Source organism: Lasiodiplodia theobromae (assembly GCF_012971845.1).
Source record: "Lasiodiplodia theobromae strain AM2As chromosome Unknown scaffold_44, whole genome shotgun sequence".
NCBI lineage: Eukaryota > Fungi > Ascomycota > Dothideomycetes > Botryosphaeriales > Botryosphaeriaceae > Lasiodiplodia > Lasiodiplodia theobromae.
The window spans coordinates 5303-25410 of NW_023336524.1; the positions used below are offsets into that span (position 1 = coordinate 5303).

General features: G+C 55.3%; 5 protein-coding genes across 5 annotated transcripts; 3 read left to right on the forward strand and 2 right to left on the reverse strand.

The window, feature by feature from the left end:
* Positions 1–2566: 2566 nt before the first annotated feature.
* LTHEOB_11027 (uncharacterized protein) lies at positions 2567–6471 on the forward strand (the record flags this gene model as incomplete). Its single annotated transcript, XM_035507738.1, has 3 exons — positions 2567–2696; positions 2754–6163; positions 6229–6471. The coding sequence occupies 3 exons, from the start codon at positions 2567–2569 to the stop codon at positions 6469–6471; spliced, it is 3783 nt and encodes a 1260-aa protein (XP_035366780.1).
* Positions 6472–7924: 1453 nt separating this feature from the next.
* LTHEOB_11028 (Cation/H+ exchanger) lies at positions 7925–9871 on the forward strand (the record flags this gene model as incomplete). Its single annotated transcript, XM_035507739.1, has 8 exons — positions 7925–7982; positions 8041–8147; positions 8203–8376; positions 8444–8829; positions 8886–8934; positions 8987–9353; positions 9422–9523; positions 9576–9871. The coding sequence occupies 8 exons, from the start codon at positions 7925–7927 to the stop codon at positions 9869–9871; spliced, it is 1539 nt and encodes a 512-aa protein (XP_035366781.1).
* A 542-nt stretch (positions 9872–10413) lies between these two features.
* LTHEOB_11029 (Potassium transporter) lies at positions 10414–12765 on the reverse strand (the record flags this gene model as incomplete). Its single annotated transcript, XM_035507740.1, has 5 exons — positions 10414–11449; positions 11499–11613; positions 11664–12484; positions 12545–12665; positions 12729–12765. 5 exons carry the CDS (start codon positions 12763–12765, stop codon positions 10414–10416), a joined length of 2130 nt encoding a protein of 709 aa, XP_035366782.1.
* Positions 12766–14659: 1894 nt separating this feature from the next.
* On the forward strand, positions 14660–15800 carry LTHEOB_11030 (uncharacterized protein; the record flags this gene model as incomplete). The annotated part of the gene is made up of 2 exons (XM_035507742.1): positions 14660–14673; positions 14729–15800. The coding sequence occupies 2 exons, from the start codon at positions 14660–14662 to the stop codon at positions 15798–15800; spliced, it is 1086 nt and encodes a 361-aa protein (XP_035366783.1).
* Positions 15801–16100: 300 nt separating this feature from the next.
* On the reverse strand, positions 16101–17857 carry LTHEOB_11031 (Glycoside hydrolase family 47; the record flags this gene model as incomplete). The annotated part of the gene is made up of 4 exons (XM_035507743.1): positions 16101–16773; positions 16889–17313; positions 17373–17589; positions 17700–17857. The coding sequence occupies 4 exons, from the start codon at positions 17855–17857 to the stop codon at positions 16101–16103; spliced, it is 1473 nt and encodes a 490-aa protein (XP_035366784.1).
* Between the last annotated feature and the right edge of the window lie 2251 nt (positions 17858–20108).

The following is a 20108-nucleotide window of genomic DNA, read 5'->3' on the forward strand; positions in this document are numbered from 1 at the left end:
TGCTGGTCAGTCTGAGCGGTGAGTGATTGAGCAGATATAGGAGCCACTGCGAGGCTGAGAAGTCAAAGCTTCTGTAGCGGGAGGGGTATTAACCCTGAATCGTCACTATTGCCACCGCTCTACTTTTTTGCGGGCGTTCTTCGTGAAACGTACATATTCAGCTGGAAACATTTCCCTCCACAAGATTTCCGTGTCACTCCTGTACAAGCCCTATCTTACATACCAATCCAGATCTGGGGTCAAGCCCGTCATTCCCGCATCATGTACATCGGCACATACCACAACCGGGAAGCTGGTGGCCTTAAAAGCAGAAAATGGTCTCCCGCTAATGCACGGTCGCGTTTCCAGTTCGTCTCATGACCTGAACCTGCTGGACAACCTCGACGCCAGGCTCGCCGACCAAAGGATCTCTCCAATAGCTCACCACCTCCTTGGATCCATCTTTGAGACCATCTTGGGGATATCAGCACCTGGAGTACTCTGACATACAACACTGCTCTTCGTTGGCCAAGCCGAAAACCAGGAATCAAAATGTTTCGCTTCGAAGGTGATGAAACCCAGGATTCTGAAGTCACTCAGACAAATGAAGGGAGGCCAAACAGCGGCTCCATTGTCAAGCAAGGCGAGACCGAAGTCGCGGGTCAACATAATAGCGATCAAAAGTCTGATAACGGCGATGGGAACAGCACAGAGAACAGGAGTTGTCAAGGACCTAATCAGGAGAAGAGGAGTGTAGATGATAAACCTGGTAATTACGGTCTTGAAATTATGGAGACTGAGGATTCTGGAGATATGGAGTAAGTCGTTTATCAAAATTTAGCATCATATCGGCTTTGGCTTACGGGTGTTCTATCTTTTGCATAAAAGCTTTGTGGTTGTTCACGGGCTTCATGGCAACCGCAGCTACAGTTGGAGACCCAGAAATGCCCCCGAAAAGTACATGCCCGCCCAGCTTTTTGGGAGAAGGGCTCGCTGCTTGAATTATGGATACGACGTATCAAAGACTGGGAGTGGTGTCTACTTCAGAAATGGTATTAGCAAGGAGGCTTCCAGACTTCTACAAGACCTTGCAAGGGCGAGACAGAGCCTATATCAGGTACATGTACGCGAGTATTTAGATTCTAGGCGTCCTCTCCATCCCCGGAACACCTTTCGCCCAATTGTCTTCATCGCACATGACATCGGAGGGTCAATTGTCAAACATGTACGTCGCCCACTTGAATTATTCACTCGCTTCTAACAGCAGCAGGCTCTCTATCAAGCCGGTTTGGATCCAAGATACCACAAAATATTGTCTTGCACGAAGTTGTTGGTTCGCAAACTTTGAACCCAGTCAACCAAAATGACAGCGCTGACAAAGTGCAGATTCTCTTCGGTTGCCCCCAGAGGTGCCTCAACGTACAGGACATGGAGGATAAACTCACCCGCCTTGTTCTCTGCGGATCAAAAAAGCCACTGAACAACATACTACGCGGAATCAAGCGTCTTACTAGCTCTGTGATGCAGGCCAATCACTTTTTGTTGAGTCGAAAATTCAACTTCGCGCAAGGGTTGTAACAATCCTTTCTGAAGATAAGGATCTTGCTAGAAGGGTTAGTCCACCACCTCAAGATTCCATATTTAGACCGAATTCTTTCTCAACAGCAAAACTATGTTAACACTCATAACTATAGATCTTTGATGCATATGACGTCAAAACAGACATGAAACATGGAGAGAATTTAGGGATCCCCGAGCCACACCTCGGTCTTGCCTCTGCACCCGATGACAGTCCTATGTGGACCGAACTTGGCCGGCTAGTTGGCTATCTTAGGAGTGAGCTTGCTTCTAGTAAATGATTCTCTGCTAACGGATCAAGGGTCAGTTGACGTTAATAGGTACTCTGTTCCTTCACTCCGACCACTCTACCGTGGCAAAAAAACACTCATTCCTTGATTTGGCAGTCTCACTTTCGCCGCCCGTGGTGCTACTTACCAGACCTTACTCGAACGACGAGGATTTTCAATGGCTCATGAGAAACGACAAATTCAGAGCGTGGCAGAACAATCCACAGCCTGATATCTTGATTATCGACGGTGCATCAACAACGTCTAGACAGGTCTCAAAGTCCGTCCTTCGGGCAATCAGGCGGGGTTCTCGCAACGCGGCCTACGAGGTTTACTTTTCCTTCGACAAAACCGATAGCTGTCGAAACAATACGTACTCGTTCCTCGCCAGCTCGATTGCTCACTCTATCATGCACTGGACAACGCACCCTCACAGCCAACCATTATACGCAGTATGGATATCGGAGTTTTCACGCTTTGTCAATCAGCGCTCGTTGGCTGATTGGGATTTGCTGTCCTTACTGATCAACCTGCGAGCCTCTGGACCTCCCGGAGAAACCTTATTCGTGCTGGATAACGTCGAACAGTGTCGTGACTTGAGTCAACTCTTCTGGATCCACATGGCACGTATTTTCGAAACATGTGAGAGTCCGTGGAAGTTTGTCCTTATAACGAGATCTCGTGAGTGTTTGTCCGACGAATGGTTGATGAGATGGCCTTGTCTCCACTTGGATGGCGAGATGGAGAAGTCGCTGGATCCTGATCCCACGACGAAGGCAGCTTTGGACACTGCAATGCTGCAAATGATCGAGATGGACAACCCGAGTGGTTTCTTGGTTGAGCAGCTGCGCACCGAACTCATCGACAGATGTGAGCAGCATGGAGGTCTGGCTCTCTTCATGTTACAACAATGTCGGCGTGTCGCAGCGTTGCCAGACAAAGCAAGTTTGCTACAGTTCCTCAACACACCGATTGAAGCACTGTTGGAAGGCACGTTGAGCAACGTGCCTGAGAGGCCTTTTGTAGCTGCCGCAATCAGCTGGGTTACCTATGCCTTCCGACCCCTCAGCATCCAGGAATTTGTTTTCGCAATCATCACCAGCAATCTCGACATATCGGCGCCACGCGGAGAGATACCAGGCGCTTCAGAATCCGCGGGTGCCTACATAGTGTCAGAAGTCAACACACTGTTGCCAGGAATTCTTGCCTTGGATTACGAAGTCCGCTTTCAACATCAGCAACTCCGAGATTTCTTCTTGAGTGCAGAGAACACCTGGTACGACATCAACAAAACAGCCAACAAACTGATAGCAGAGACATGCCTCCATTACCTTTCCTCATCACAGTGTCAGGTCTCGTTGAGCCGTCTTTGCATAGTCCTCCACGGCATCTTATCAACGCCAACCTTTAAACCTAAAGATGATCTTGCCGCTTACGCCGCCGAGAACTGGGTCAGGCACTACAATCTCTCCCCAAAGTCAAAGGATCTGACGGGCCTTGCGGAACAGTTCTTCCAGGACAGGACAGCTGTGCGGGCCTGGGAACAAGCCTACTGGTTCATGGGGAACCCGGTAACAAGGACCGACAGGTGCTACGTCTCAATCATACCCCTCATCGCCTCAACGGGCATCCAGGACATCTTTGATTCATACAAAAACGACGAGCCATCTCGCCAAGCGTTAATCGAGGCCGTCAGAAACGGACACCACCAGAAAGTCCAGCAGCTGCTCAACACCATCGAAATGGACAACGAGACGGCCGAGGCCACATTGCTCGCAGCGTCCAGCCACGGGGACGAACAGTTCCTCATGAACCTCGTCTCGCGCTTCCAATCCCTCACCGCATTCACTATACCGCCACCACTCCTCAGCCGTGCCGCATGGCTCGGCCAACACCGGCTAGCCAAGCTCCTGCTCGACCACGGAATCGCCCTGACCACCTCCAACCACCTCTTCGGCGAAAACCCACTCCACCATGCCTCCCGGCACGGCCACCTCGAAGTCGCCCAGCTCCTTCTCGCCCGCAACCCAACCCTGGTATCCGTGCGCAGCGAGCACGGCAACGAGCACCTTTGCGACACCGGGCTCGACGACGTCGACCCCGCCCTGCTCGCGCAGCTCCCGCACTACCACGGCGAATACCCTCTGCACCTCGCCGCGGCGGGCGGCCACGCATCGCTCGTGCAACTACTACTCGCCCACGGCGCCGACAAAGACGCATGGACGGAGCGGATGGGCCGGCCGCTGGCCGCGGCGTGCGAGCGCGGGATGCACGCCGCCGCCGCCGTGCTGCTGGAGGCCGGCGCGGAGGTGAACTTCGCGGTGCGGATGGCGCGCATGCCGCCGCTGGTGAGCGCGGCGGAGAAGGGGTACGGGGGCTGCGTGCGGCTGCTGTTGGATCGGGGGGCGGATGTGGCGCTGAGCAACTTTGAAGGGCCGGCGTTGTATTTCGCGGCTGCCAACAGGCACGCTGCCGTGTGCCGGATGCTGCTGGAACGGGGCGCGGACGCGAACTACTACTCGCGGGGTTCGGGGTCGGCGGTGGGCGTCGCGGCCGCGAATAAGGATCTGGAGACGGTGAAGATGCTCGTTGAGCACGGGGCGGATGTGGATGGTGGGGCTGGCGACCACTTGGGTACCGCGCTCTATCGAGCGAGCTTTGTCGGGGGAAGCGTGGACGTCGTCAGGTACCTGCTAGATCACGGCGCGGATGCGAACGCGGTCAGCGTTGGGACCGTCCCGCTTTGCAACGCCATATGGGCGGGAGACTTTGACGTCGTCCGCCTCTTGCTCGAGAGAGGGGCGGATGTGGACATCAAGATGCGCGACGGATGGACGCCTCTCCACGCCGCGTTCCGGAATGCGGCTATGACGAAGATGCTTCTCGACGCCGGCGCCACCGTCGACAATCACTTCGACGACAACGGCTACTCAGCACTCCTCCTAGCCACCTGGCACAACGAACTCGAAGTCCTCGAAGTCCTCGTCCGACACAACGCGCCAGTCGATCTCCCCCACCACATCCACGACGACGAATACACCGTCCCGGACGACACGCCCACCACGGCGCTGTACTGGGCCGTACGCAGCGGCCACGTGCGCGCCGCCCGCATCCTGCTGGAAGCCGGTGCAGACGTCAACTACCACTTCGACCGCGCCAGCGTCGTCCACGCCGCCGCCGAGGACGGCGGCGGCGAGGCGATGCTGCGCATGCTGCTCGAGTTCCAGCCCGACTTGGGGGTGCGGGCAGCGCTGTGGGGCGACACGGCGCTGCACTGTCCGGGGCTGCCCCTGGAGTGCGCGCGGATCCTGGTTAACGCTGGTGTTGATGTGCACGGTGTTAACGACCGTGGGTGGACGCCGCTGTGCTACGCTGTCAATTCTGGTAATCTCGACGTCGCGCGGTTCTTGCTGGGGAAGGGCGCGAGGGTCGATGTGGCGACGAAGGATGGCTCGCCGTTGCACTTGGCTTGTACGAGGGGCGAGGTTGATGCTATGAAGTTGATGGTGGAGGCTGGGGCGGACGTGAGCAGGAACTATCCGGATGTGGGGACGCCTTTGTATGTGGCGTGTGCGCGGTGGACGATGACGAAGGCCTGGGTGGTGCACCCGTCGAGGGAACTGGAGGACCGGCGGTCGAGGGAGATCGTTGAGTATCTCATGTGGGGCAACGGCGGAGAGGAGGAGAAGAAGAGGAAGAGGGTGGATGTGAATCAGCCGAGCGGTGGCGATTTCGGCTTCGCGCTGAGTGCGGCGTGTGCGGTCGGCTCGGTGGCGGTCGTCGACGTGCTGCTCCGGGCTGGTGCCAGGGTTGATGTTCAGGATGTGTTTGGGCGTTTCCCGGTGCACCTGGCGGCATATTCGAGCGTTGAGAAGTTTGAGAGGATGTGCATGACGGATGCAGATCTGTACTGCCTCGACAAGTTGGGGCGAAATGTCTTGCATGTGGCTGTGCAGAGGGGGAATGCAGCGTTGGTGGAGCGAGTGTTGGGAGTGACAACTGACCTGATCAATTCCGCCGACTGTCACGGGTGGACGCCGTTGCACTATGCAGCCAGGGGCAGCTATGCTTATCCTTGGCATGTCCGGATGGAATGGAGCGAGGAAATCATCCAAATGCTGCTGGACAAAGCCGCGGATCTTTGGGCCACGACCAACGGGTATGAGCAGGAGTGGTCGCCATTGAAGTTGGCAAGATATCATGGAGCTGATGATGCAACTTTGAAAATGTTCACACCAATAGAGAAGACTGGCAAGGACGGAAGGCAGTGGGACGACGAGGGACATCGGTCAATGAAGGCCAACCGCACCATGACGTCCTGCGATTGCTGCTTATTCGTGAATACCTTATTTTCCTTCCCAACTACTATGTCTCTTACGCTAATGCCTGCCGGTCCTTGTAGAATATCCAGGGCCTTCGCTATAAGTGTCAGAGATGCGAAGATTTTGACCTTTGCTACAAATGCAATCGGCATGCCGCCATGCTGCACCCAGGCCATAAGTTCGAGGAGCTAGGACCTGAATTCGAATGGGAAAAGAGCCGTTCATCGGATCATGACACGAGCGGTGAAGAAACAGATGGCGAGGATGAAAGTGATGAGGATGAAGGTGAGGAGGATTCAGAAGAAGAAAGCATCGAGAATTGACTGAAGCTTTAGAACTTGTTTGATCCATTTTTTCTGCGTATCTCTCATCCTCCTTCGCTACGTCTCTTACCCTAGAGCTCTTTCTTGTTGGGGCCTTTTTGTCCAGATGAACCCTTATACTGCCCTGACTTTTCAATTGATGTGTTTCCAAAATTGTACGGGGAAACATACATGAAAAATGATTACTAACATTCATGAGGCCATACCGAAAATCCAGAGTCAACTAATAAGGACATTTCCATCTCTCTGGTGATGTGCAGCGGAAGGGCAATTGATAAATGCATATATTGGCTGACAGTATAAGCCCAGTATCACGCGAGACCAAGTCAAATAAACAAAACAGAGTATAGCCAAAGTAGCTTTGTGGCCGTAAGCAATAACAGGTGCCTGTTAGCATGCTCTCCGACTTCAACAAGAGATCAAAGGACTCGGAGAAGCTTTGTTATCATTACTCCTTGCGATATCGGCAGGGATCCGCAGATAACGGAGAAAGAATTTCCACTAGGGAAGGCTGAAGCAGAGAGGCGTACACTGTCCAAAGTCGGCGGATGGGTTACTCAGTCTCATCCCTTATCCAAGCAGCCAATTATAAGTGATGGCGCTGAGACACGGGTGGGAGATATCGAAAATACTTTTTCAGAGAGCGGAAGTTCGCCCTGCCGAGACCTCCCTCAGCCGCAACCGCCCACAAGAGACAGAAAGCGTCAAGAAGATTGCGATCAACGAATACTCCTTTCGTATGTTCCTGCTTAAAAAGCAAGCCCAGCTGCAGGCCAAGAATCTCCGCATCGTGGCAAGGGTTTGAGTGTGACGCGCTTGGCGCCGCGACCAGATTAAGATGTCACCATGCCCAATGGATACACGACGTCTTGCGTGTGTTCGTGTCCAATACGCAAGCGCCAAGGGCAATCTGTATCAAGATTGTGCCAAAAACAGAAATCTCACTGCGATAAGCAAATCACGAACCGGGTTCCCGCATACTGCCGAGCCAACAGGGGCGGAGCGGAAATCTTGGCAAGTGCCGTTCTTCCGGCTAGGCATCTGCAGGACGACCATCGGGAAGATCGAGCACCTGTAAGGGTTGAGAGACACGATGACACTTTTTCGAAGCGCCTGACAAGACTCACCATGTTTCAGTGTGCTCTTTAGCCACATCGCCGATCATTCTTGGTCGTTATTTGAACTCTACTCTGCTCGCTACCACTTCCATTCCCTTCCGCTCCCGTTTTCGATCATTTCCGAATCTCTCTCCTTTTCCGTATTTAGACACTTATTACATTCTCTCAGGCTCGCTGGTCGAGCATTTGATTTCCTTTATCCTGCCATTTCTTCAAATTTTTCATCATGCCGAATCTCGACGTAAGCGAGTTGAACGTTGTCATCTCCATCTTGGGTTCGGTCCCGCCCTTTTTATCTACGATTCCCACTGACTTGTAACAAAGGAGCATTTATTATGCTCTATGGCGTGATCTCTTACAAAATCAAGAATGTGTGGTACCTTGGCGAAGCATGTACGTGGGAACTCCTTCCTGATCCCAGCTTGAAGTGGGCTGACATTTTGCGCCCCAGTGCCTGCTGTGGTCGTAGGAATCGTCCTTGGCCCCATCGCCTCCAAGTTCATCGACTCGACGCGCTGGGGCTCTGCGGAACCTGGCCAGCAGAACGCCATCACTCTGGTAAGCCCATGCCGCCACCACGACCGTTCCCTGTCTCGCCGCTCATTCCGTCCAGGGAGTATGCCGCCTGGTGATCGGGGTCCAGCTGGTCATTGCCGGGTTCCAACTTCCCGCGAAGTACCAGTTGACGCGATGGAAGGAGATGGCCATTTGCCTGCTTCCGGTCATGACCATCATGTGGCTATGCACGACGGCCTGCGTCCTGGCGACGATTCCGAAGCTGACGCTGGTAAGTGATGAAACGCGTATGTGTGAATTTGCTCCTCGAACCCCGCTGATTTCCCCCTGTGCCACAGCTGGCCGCCCTCGTCATCGGCTCCTGCGTCACCTGCACCGACCCCATCCTGTCGCAGGCCATCGCCAAGGGCCCCTTCGCGGACAAGTACGTCGCCCGCCACCTGCGGGAGATCATCTCGTCCGAGGCCGGCGCCAACGACGGCTTCGGCTTCCCCTTCCTCATGCTGGCGACGTATCTGATCCGCCACGCCGACATTCCCGGCGCAGGGACCCACAGTGCCGCAGAGTCGGGATCCCACGGGGTCGGTAGGCTGGGCGGTGGCGTCGGCAAGGCGCTCGAGCAGTGGGTGGTGGAGACGTGGTTGTACATTGTGCTCATGAGCGCCGTTTACGGTGTCGTCGTCGGGTATGGGAGCTGCAAAGCTCTGAAGTTTGCTCTGAAGAAGTGCGTGTCGTCCCATCTATATTCTAACGCACAGACGCGCTTATACTGGATGACAGGAAGTGGATCGACAACGAAAGCTACCTGCTGTTCCCCGCTGCTATTGGCGTAAGCATGGATCTTCATTCCCCTCCGCACCATTCACTAACACGTCCACCAGCTCTTCACCGTCGGCACCTGCGGCGCTCTGGGGACGGACGACCTCCTCGCCTGCTTCTTCGCCGGTAACGCGCTGAACTGGGACGGCGGCTATCTAGAAGAGACGGAAGCGCGCCACGACGAGGTCAACTCGAGCATCGACGTGCTGCTCAACTTCGGCGGCTTCATGTACATCGGGGCGGTGCTGCCGTGGGGCGAGTTCCACCAGCCCGACGTCACGGGCATCACGTACGGCCGCCTGTTCGGGCTCGGCTTCCTCGTCATGGTCTTCCGCCGCATCCCGGCCATCTTGATGGCGTACAGGTTCATGCCGAACGTGTGCAAAAACGTCAAGGAGGCACTGTTCATGGGGTACTTCGGGCCCATCGGTGAGAGACCCCAGACCCCTACCCCCCTCCCCGCCACCTCGCAACGCTGATTGATCCTCTCCCCCCAGGCATCGGCGCAGTCTTCTACCTCGAACACACGCGCCACCTCTTCCCCGAGCTCGACGCCGCCGACGCCGAAGAATCCGACCTCCTCCGCGCCCTCGGCCCCAGTAAGCCCCCGTTCTCCCCTCCTCCCCCCTCAACTAACCCTTCCACCCACAGCCGTCTACTTCCTCGTCCTCTTCTCCATCATCTTCCACGGGCTCTCGATCCCAGCCCTGGACGCGCTGTACAAGCTTCGCGGCGTCCCACCGCTTATCGACGCCGAGTCCGGCCCCGTCGAAGTCCGCCCGCTCTCACTGCATGCTGCGAAGCCGAAGAACAGCGCCTACGTCGCGAAGCGCGGGTCGGTGGTGGTGTACAACCGGTTCTCGCGCGGGGTGGGGAGGGATTTCGATGATGGTGACATGTACCCGTTGCATGAGCGTGATGCGGTTAAATTGAGGGAAATGGTCTAAGGTGGGCGGGTGTCGTCCTTTTTCGCGCGAAAAGGATGGCACCCGGTTTCTTTTTTTTTTTTTTTTTGCGGCGATGGGGGGGGGAGACTTGAAAGAGACGGAGAAAGAGGGGAGAGAGAGACATTCGGCATTTAAAGGGGAAAACAGAAGAAAAAAAAATTTTTCCTGTGAGAGTGTATTGGGGGATGACGTCGAAGACTGGGGCGCGCGGCTCTCCGTCCTGAGGAAAGCGGGAATGAGAACACCCTCGTTCATCATGTAGATGTGCTTTTATGAGACTCACATACTGGGTTGCCACATTCTTTTGGATCACGTAGAAGGATAGAGAACAAATTATCAAGAAATGACGTGGACGGGGGCATCACCACCTCAGGATGATTGAAATCCTCCCTTGGATGGTGTCTATCGATTGTCTCGGGGCTCTCTATTCTCTCTTTCTTATACGCACAAGGCTCAGAAACGACAGGACAGCGGCACCGATCGGCACCACCGCACCAAACCGGCGTTCGCGGCAGCGGCGCGCCACCGCAGAGCAGAAGGTGTCAGCTCGTGTAGAAGCGCTTCAGCTTCTCCCCAAGCCTCTCCTTCTCCTTCCGCTCCCCCGCAGCCGAAGCAGCCCTGTCACTCTCCCCGCCTCCGCGCTTGTCCTCCAGCACGTCGCCAGGCAACACGATAGCGCGGTCCAGCGCATACGGCAACCCGCGATGGCGGCCACGAATCATCATCGCGCAGATAACCAGCTTACTAAACGTCGTAAACTGTCCAGACAGGCTAGTCAGCACGGTAGGGTAACCGAGGCTGAGCCCGACGTTGGCGTACGCCGACACGACCTCGAAGAAGATGGGGAAGACCTGGAACGCCGGGTCGGCCTGGTCGGCGATGCGGTCGGCCTCGGCGATGCAGATGCAGAAGATGCCGAGGAAGATGTACCACAGGTCGAACGAGAGTTGGTTCTGGAGGTGGTTCACGAGGTAGGTGGCCGCATTCTCCTCGTTCGGCTCGGGCTCTGGTGCGTAGAGGCCTAGAGAGCGCTCCTCGTACGTGTTCGACGCGCGCACCGAGATGGCGATCGGGAACACGGAGATGTACATCATGACCAGCAGGCTGAACTGCACCGCCGGGTGCACGTCGGCCAGGTTGAAGGTGGCGGTGCCCGTGTGCCGCGACGACGCGGCCTGGAAGAGGGCGGCGAGGACGCGCGCGCCGCCGCCGGGGATGGCGGTCATGACCGGGTTGTGCAGGTCGAGGACGAGGATGAGGAGTGTGTCGATGAAGTTCATGGCGAAGAGGATGCCGAACAGGATCCACGTCGTGCGCGCGGGGAAGAGCAGAGTGTAGCAGCGGCGCGGGTGGTCCAGGAGGAAGCGGAGGGGCTCTTGCAGCGACGAGTGCTTCGGGACGAGCTTCGACATGGTCCAGATGACGAAACGCAGGAGGCACGGGTAGCACGTGTTGCCGGCGTACGCGAGGAAGGTCATGACGAGCAGCGGGAAGGTTGCGTCTTGGAAGGTGATCATCGAGTCTGGGGTTAGAGTGAAGCCGAGGTTGCTGATCATCGTTTGCGACGAGTAGAAGCCCCTTGAGAGGTCAGTGGGGATTATGAAGAGGAAGAGAGGAGAAAACTTACCACCACGTCTTATCTTGGCCGCATTCTTCCAGATAGTCACGGTACTTGCTGTTGGCCGTTTGGATCCAGCCCGCGAGACATATGGCCCCAAACAGGTGGAGTCCGAAGAAGTAGCCTGAACACTTTAGCTTAAACACAACTTTGAGTGGCAGACAACGCTCTTACCGACAACGATTTTGAGCAGTAGTTTCAAGCTACGGTATTCAATCCCGCCCAATCTCTCTCGGTCTTCCGCAGTAAGGTTGTAAAACTCCGAGTTCCTTCCAATCGTCACTTGTTTCGAAAGATAAGGCGCGTCTGTTGAAGTGCGGGAGATGGACATGGAACGGCGAGACATCGAGGGCCTTTGCGGACTGGGATCCGCTCCGAGGACGAACATAGAAGAAGCGGCGCGCTCGATTGACCTGGCCGATGCCAAACTTGGGCCGGCGCGAGTACGACGGCGGGTTAGTCCGGCTGGCTCTTCGGACGTGGTGACACGGGTGATCTTGTCCATATCCTCGTCTTCGTCACTGAGGACGTCAGGAACTTCTTCCAGTGGCTGGCCTTTTTCCCGTTCACGGGGAGAAGGCACGCGAAGTGCCTTGCTGCTCGGTGGAGGCCGTGTACCTTCAGCAAAGACGATCTGTCTTGGGGCAAGGTTCGCTGCGTCAGGTCCATGTGGACTTTCCAATGCTGAAGTCTTAGATCCATTATTGGACTCGCTCTCGCCTGACGGATCTAAACCGGTAGCACCAGGTGCTTTCTCGGGGATCGCACGCCCGGATGAGCGGTTTATTTGGGCCTCAACATCTTTTTCCACAGCGGTCGACTGTGACTCGGCGGGAAAAGGCTGAAGAAGAGCGGGCGCAACCTCCTTGATTCGTTTCTCAAACCAGTAGAGGCGGACGATGACAACGATGATGTTGACGAAACCAAGGTTGGTGATTATCGGGAGAAAGTAGATGACCAGTTGCTGATACGTCTTCAGTTCTTTGACATCCACACTATGACACAAACAAGGTCAGTCTGACACGCTGATTAAGGGGCACTCGGATCTATCTCACGTATTTAGACCTGACTCGGTAGTGGCGCTGACGCCAAAGAAGTAGGCGTCGACGGCTCTGAGGTTTCCATAGGGGTAGATGACGATGAGCCCGACTATCCCTAGGAAGATTATGTAGGCATCTGCAGAACCGGTTAGGAAAGACTTGGTTGTACTTGCGCATTAAGCGCAGGTGGTAACTTAACAATGCAAGAGCACAAAATTAAGGTGCGGCTTCCACATGGTTGTGTCGACGGGACGGAAACAGGGTCGTTTCCCGGTGAAGTGGACGTATTGGAAGAAGCGTGCGGGATTTGAAATATGGCGCATTTAATAGCTTTATACCCAAGTGGTCGATCTGCGGTCTGCGCCTTTTAACGGCGACAAATCGCTTGACGTTGTGGCTGACACTGGACGGCCTATTGCGAAAATGGCGCATCCCGTATGCGGGGAGTTTCGCCGAATCACGTGCAAGAGGCGGTGCCGTGGTGTTTTTGCGCTGGAGTGGGGTGCAGCGAATCTTGTACTAATATCACCGACTTTCTTCTATCAAATGACAGAAACACCGGTGAGTTTATGTGGAGCTTCCAGATTCTCAAGGGGGTTGAAAAGTTTTGGGCTTGGCAACTGCCAATTCCACTCCTCCCTCTACTATCGCGCCCGAGTCATTTTTGCCTAGACACCCCAGTTACGACTTCTCAAAGTTACTTTTCAGTGAACAAAATCTGACGGGATGATAACATCTGGTGAGTTGTCTAAATCATGGACTCTCCCCTTCGCTTGTTTGAAAAGACAACTCACACCGTAGTTGACTACCAATTTTGTAGTATAATCCTCTTATCAAGTAGCGCGACAGGCGTGGTCATCTGGTTAAGTTATTCCGCGTCATACTTGGCATACAAGACATCACACGACCTCTACTTCCTGGATTACACCAAAGCCACTGCAGTATTCGATCCAGTCAACCAACTTACTCTCACTTTAGAATTTACTCCCCACACCGCATCAACCGCACTTTCCTCCGTCACCACCTCCAGCCGACGAGCCTCCACCAACATCGCCGTCTTTCCGCTCCCTCCACCCTATCCTCACCGGTTCCTCCGCGCTATTTGGAAATTCCGGTCACAAACTTTACACCTGCTCGCTCTATCCACACTTGCTTCGCGGCAGCTCCGCCGCGAAGGCTGGATAGCGGTTCTCACGTATATGGGGATGAAGAGTGACTCCACAGAACAGCGGCGAACAGATTCTGCTTGCCTGCGGCAGTGTGGTGAGCTGACAAATAGGGAAGTCAGTCAGTAGGTGTGGGGATGGACGGCTGGATTGGAGATGCTGCTGACAGGGCGTGCGTACAGTGTCTGCAGTAAGCAGGCGAAGTGCGTGTCCCTCTCGGCCTCAGGCACAAACACGAGCCATGGCCGAACGGGTTAGTGCGGCTGTGTCGGTCTGCAACACCACCACCTGTGCTCCGCTGTTTCGAAGCATCCAACACGACTTAACAGTATCTGAGTTTTAAAATGTCTGCAATGCTAATATTTCAATTTATCTTGCAAATGTAATCGACTTCCCGCGATACTACACCCGGCTCGTCAATTAGAGGTATTGGGGCCTCAATTCGAACGAAAAAGTCCGAGTCATTAGAAAATGAGGAAGTAGATGGTGAAGATGGAATTCATGAAGATGAGATAAAGAAGGTCAGGAAGAATGTCACATTGAGGACAGGGATGGGGGGGAGAAGGCATGAAGAAGAGAGCAAAAATGTGGCGGTTGACAGTGCAAGTCCAATACTAACCCAATCGAGTAATTAAAAAGCGGAACTTATACGGCAACCGCAGCTTCGGAACCTTGGGCAACAGGGGCTGCCTACTGTTCGTCTCGCTAATCTGAAAAACAACTTGACCCTGTAGAGCTGGGTGATCTGCGCTGCGTTTTGGGGACACGGCGTTGATTGGCCCTTGTCTCGCCTGCAGTGGCGAGTGTTGCCTACATGCCGGGCTGAGCTGGCCATGCACCGCCACGGATGTGGAACCGTACTTTACTCTTTAAGCCGGAAAGCGCATGCGCAGTCGACAGCATAAACATGTCGCGAGAATCACCGAGTGCTCCTGTTGGAAGCTTTTCTGGCCAACCAGAAGAAATGCATACATTTCCGTACGCAGACCACATCTCTCCAATGGAATCATGTCCCGGCTGACGTAGTCCGCAGCCTACCGTTTCCAAAAGACGTGCAACTAAACTCAGCGCTCGACGGCATCAACAAAGATGAAGATTGGAAAGAACTACGTCTCCCGGGCCAGCCCAACATCCGTCTCGGCCAACATGAACGCCTGTGGCACCATCTGGAGCGTGAGTTATATTCAGCCGACCTGGAGAAGCTTGCCCCGCACCTGTGGATGATGTCGACGCAATCCAGCGCCAACATCTCGCCGCTGCACCGGCAGAAAGTCAAGAACCGGCGCATCATCATCACCGAGGATCCGCGCCTGCACCTCGTCTGGGTCGACGACAAGATCTTCATCAAACCTCTACCGCCGTACCTGCTCTCCCACGCCTTCTGGGCGGAAATCCTGCAGCCTTGCAGCGGCCCCACCACCACCACCACCACCACCACCAGCAATGCCTCTCCAAACAGCACCACCGCCTCGCACCGCACCGCCATCGCTCTCGCTGCCCGCGGCTTCCTCCGCACCTACAGTCACCTGATCCGGCACGAATCCGACTTCCGCATCGCGCTCGACGAACAGCTCATCCCCCCTCCCCCCGTCTTCACCTCCACCCCCTCCTCCGACATCCCCATAACCTGGACCACCTTCGCCGACTTCACCGCCAGCATCTCCAGCCTTGTCAACGACGCCGACGTCTCTCCCCGCTACGCCTACGGCGAACTCCGCCTCTCGCGCCTCAACTTCTACGCCAAGCTCTTCCTGCGCCGCTTCTACTACCAGCGGCGCTTCCCGCAGTACGGCACATACTTCGCGCAGTTCTTCGCGCCGATCCTGTTCGTCTTCGGGACGCTGAGCGTGGTGCTGGGCGCGATGCAGGTCATGACGGCGACCGAGGCGCTGCTGCTGCCCGATGGAGCGGTGTGGCCGGGGTTGTGGATGGTGTGTCGGTGGTTTAGCGTGTTGACGTTGGTGCTGGTGGTGGGCGTGTGTGTGGTTTTGGGGGTGTTGTTGGGGTATCGGTTTGTTAGTGAGTGGTGTTATGCGATTAGGGATAGGAGGGGGAAGAGAAGGAGGGTGGGGTGGGTGGGGAAGGAGGCGGGGGCGATGGTGTAGAACGTGGGGTTAGGTGCGAAGGAGGGGGATTTTGGCGGTACCGGGTGGATTGAGCGGTGTTGTGTGGTGTGAGTATCAAGAACATAAACTTTCTCCCTCGGGAAAAAATAGCTTGGCTGTATTTCCCTTACCGCTTTAGACGCAAGAATTCACTTCGGACGTGTGTACAAAGTCTCGTAGACGTCAGTTCTGAAAGAAGTGGTTATTCACTGAGTACCACAAGAAGCCTTTCCAAGATAAACATTCAAAACATCATCATACCTCTCCATCACCACAAAACGCCTCACCCACCCTCTACGACTACTTCCCCGCAACCTTAAACGGATGCGCCTCGGTATTAAACACCCACTCATTCGACCCGCCCGAGCCACCAAAAATCTGGTACTCCGCCTCCTCCGCAAACATCAAATACGCATACTTCATCACCTCGGCAAACAAAAAGCTCTCCTGATTATCATCCGCCGACCCGCCATTCGCCACATTCACATTCGTCACAGCCGTGAAACCTGACCCTTGCCTCGTCGTCGCATTGATGCTCGTAAACGCCTCCCACGCCCAATCCTGGTACTTGGAATCCTTCGTCTGGCGGTACGCGTAGTAATAGCTCTCCAGCACCTCTGGCCTCAAATCATAAAAGCTGTCCGAGATCCAGAAGCCGTTCTTCTCGTAAAAGGCCGACTGGTTGGCGGGCAGGGTCGACGTGTTCCACGAGAAGGTCTCAGGGCCAATACCGGTGACGGTCGACGCGTACGTGTTGCGGCAGCCGGCGACCAGGTCGAGGCCGAAGTCGATGTAGTCCTGGCGGTCCAGCACGTTACCGCCCAGGATGAAGTTGCCGCCGTCGAAGCAGGCGAGGTGCTGCGAGAAGTTGCGCGTGGTTTGGTTGACGTAGTAGGCGAGGTAGGTGATGTCCGGGCGGGACGAGGGGTGCGAGGCCAGGTGCGCGATGGAGGAGTCGACGGCGAGGATCCAGCTGAGGGATGAGATGTTAGTGATCGTGTTCAAGGTTATGCTTGCTTATATATCCATGTCTTTCTTTTTTTAACTTAAAAAGAAAGAGGAAAGAAAAATACGAGACTGGCACGTACCGATCCTTGTACTCGCTGAAACGGTCAGGGTCGTAGATCCACATCTTGATCAGGTACTCGTAGAAAGAGTCAGTGCCGCCGACCCAGCCGCCCGAGGCATCGGTGAAATTGCCATTGGCAATGGAAATGTCGCTGCCGACAAGACCGGGCCAAGGCTCGTTCCACGACGGCGAGGGGCTGAGCAAGTACGATTCAGCCTTCTGCGACAAGCGGGCGTACTCGTCGTCATTCAAGAGGTCGGACAAACGCGTCCACTCGAGCACCAGCGTACCGACGGTGGCCAGGCCGTTCGTCGAGGCGCCGTCGTTGCCCTGGGTGGCAAAGTTGAGGTTATTGTACGGAACACCCGACGGCGTGTCGAAGGCGTACTTGAGTGCGTTGGCCAGCACCTTAGACTGGTCGAGCAGAGCGTCCACTTGCGAGGACTACGGGTGCTGTCAGTGCTGATGTTTTTGGATGCACGTGATGCTCGAGATGTACTCACGTTGCTTGCCAGATCGGAAAGAGGTCCCTTCAGCAGATCGTAGGCGGAGAGCATGCCGCCGAGGTAGCGGATCGTGGTCTCGAATAAGCTGACCTCAGTCGAGGTGGTCGTATAGTCAATCGTCGGGATGTATTCAAGGATCTGATTGACCACATCCTTGTCCTTCATGATCAGGGCCGTGCTCAGGGCATCAACAGCGCTTGCACCCCAGCCATTTCTGCAAGTTTGTTAGGACAAGATATTCAATGAACAATTCATAAGAGAGCTTGCCTGGAGTTTCCAAAGCCATTGGAGACGGGGTGGAGCTCGTCATTGGGGAAGGCAAACTCGTAGTAGCCACCCCATGCGTGGTTGAACGCCTCCTTGACGGCAGCGGCTTTGTCTGCGTCGGGGCCACCGGTAGACTGACGAGGCTGATGGGGAAAGGCGACAGCAGTGAGGAGATGCGGGGCCAGCAGAAGCAGCGAAGCGAAAGACGGGGCCATGGTGGGGCTCGAATTAACGGAGTAGAACCAGCTCTATAACCGCGCTCTAAGCTCTATTTCAAAAGAGTGAATGAAGAAGCAGAGGGCAGGCTTTAAAAGCAATGAAGGGCATGATGGGGTTAAGAAGGGGGAGACCAAAAAAAGATCGGGGGTTCGGCGGCGGGGCGCGCATGGATGGGTTTGATTAAGCAGAAGTGCAGCTTTCTGGGTAACATGGGGGGCCCATGACCTGGGCGGCTGACGTTCCTATCAGGCGTGCAGACCGGGATAAGCTCCTGGGTCGCGCGGCGCGAAGATGCACGCGCTGCAGATCAACATGCGAAGCTGCTGGAGCACGCGGTAATTGCTGATCAACCGACTTGGGCAGTGGCGCGCTTGAGTGCTGACGGGCTTCAGCCCTCGCGCCGTGCGCGCTCCTGACTCTGGGGAAAAGACCGGGGTTCGGTTGATGTGGAGCTTAGTGACGGGATGGCGCTGGTTCTGCAGTAGTGTGAGGGGCTTGCATTATTGATTTCGGCCTTTTGGGCGCTGCGTGCGCTGGCGCCGGGCGGGCTGCACCATGTTTGGCGGTGAGGAGTCGACGTCTGTGAGCGCGATAAAACAAGGCTCGAGGAGAGACAGTGTCTGGCGCGTGGTGTGCGGGCGGCTCTTGGGTCTGGGCGGGCTTAGGCTGGAAGGAGCAGGTGCCAGAGACCCCGGCAATCCTTCTCGCCCTCTGTCGCCCGTCGCGATCGTCAGGCACAGTACCACGGTCGACTCTGCACTTCCAGGAGTCCGTTGCTCCCCGCTGCAGCTCCATGACGGCATCGAAATAATCCTGCGCCGAAACTCTAAACCGCCCGCTGAACGGCTTAGGCTCCGCCGGGTGATGCTTAATTCCCACTGACTTTCAGGCCCAATGTCGCTCCTAATTCTGGATGCCAAATGGCTATTTCGCATCGCGTCTTACTGCATTATTAAGTCCAAAGGCAAACACCTTCCCGCCTTGTGCAGCCGCTCTTCTGCCCGCGCCTCCGCCGTGCCGGCAAGCGCGGCCTGTCCGCCTGCATGCTACTAATAATAAGAACTACCCCATCTTTGGCCATTGGCATTCTTCCCCTTCCGAGCCGCAGCCGATTTAATGCATCCGGTACCGCATTTGATCAGACACGTGACACAGCTGCATGTCTGGAATACCACGAGAATCCGGCCTGACATTTCCGGGTGACATTGGGGCGCCTGTTACACTGCATCAACACCCATCAGCGAGAACGAGCCGGGAACCGACATCAATTCTCCGCGTGCTTGTCCCATGTTTGATGGAAACAATTCATTCAAGAGATGACGTTGGTTTCATTGCTGTTTAATTCCGAAGGTACCCATGGTTGGCGCGCTCCGGACTCCGAATCCTTCCCACTTCACAGAGCCTCCCTCCCCTCCCAAACAACCCATGAAAATCATCACGTAAATTACCTCTCGTTTGACCTCCGGTTGGAACATCGACTATATCCGAGCTTCTTTAACATCAGCCCGTCATTAACATTTCACAGATCCTTCGGACCGACTGAAAGGGCGCGCTATTTTGAGCTTGCGCCCAAAGTACGAGCGGCATGCTTTATGGAAAAGTCATCTTTTACCCCGCAACCTGTCGATTGTTTTGATCCTGTCGGGGTGTACACAAGAACTAGGCATCACGACTGGTGACTCGGGCTCGTGCACCAACATCCTCAGCTCCGGCCACAAGGACGATTCTGGGACGCGCACAGCTAACTCGCGGCGGTTGACATTTGGAGGCCGCGGCCCACTGCCTTGCACCCTCGTAGTCGTGCAAAACCAATGCCTCGCTGGTAACAAATGCTGTGCGACGTCAGTCCGATAAGACGCATTTCTGTTCACCGCCATCCCTTCGCCCGCGCAACCTTGTCTGGTTCACCGGCTATCCTCTCACGAAGCAAACCTGGAATTGGAAGAAGACAGAAGATCTTTGACCAGACGACGTGTATACAGTGCTACCGGAGAAGACGCCTCGTGGCGCCCTCGGCCCTAAATCAAATGCATTAATCTGGTATGGGTTGAGCCAAAGAGCGCCCCCGCTTCCACCGCATATGCAAGCCTCAGCGCCACAACCAGAAAAAGCACGACATCACCACGACACGAAACCATCCAAATACTACCAATGCCAGCGCATTCATGAGCATGTCGAGAAATTCGACATGCCGAGACTGAAAATCCGGAGTGTCGTCGAAGATGGACCTTCACATCGCATAGATCA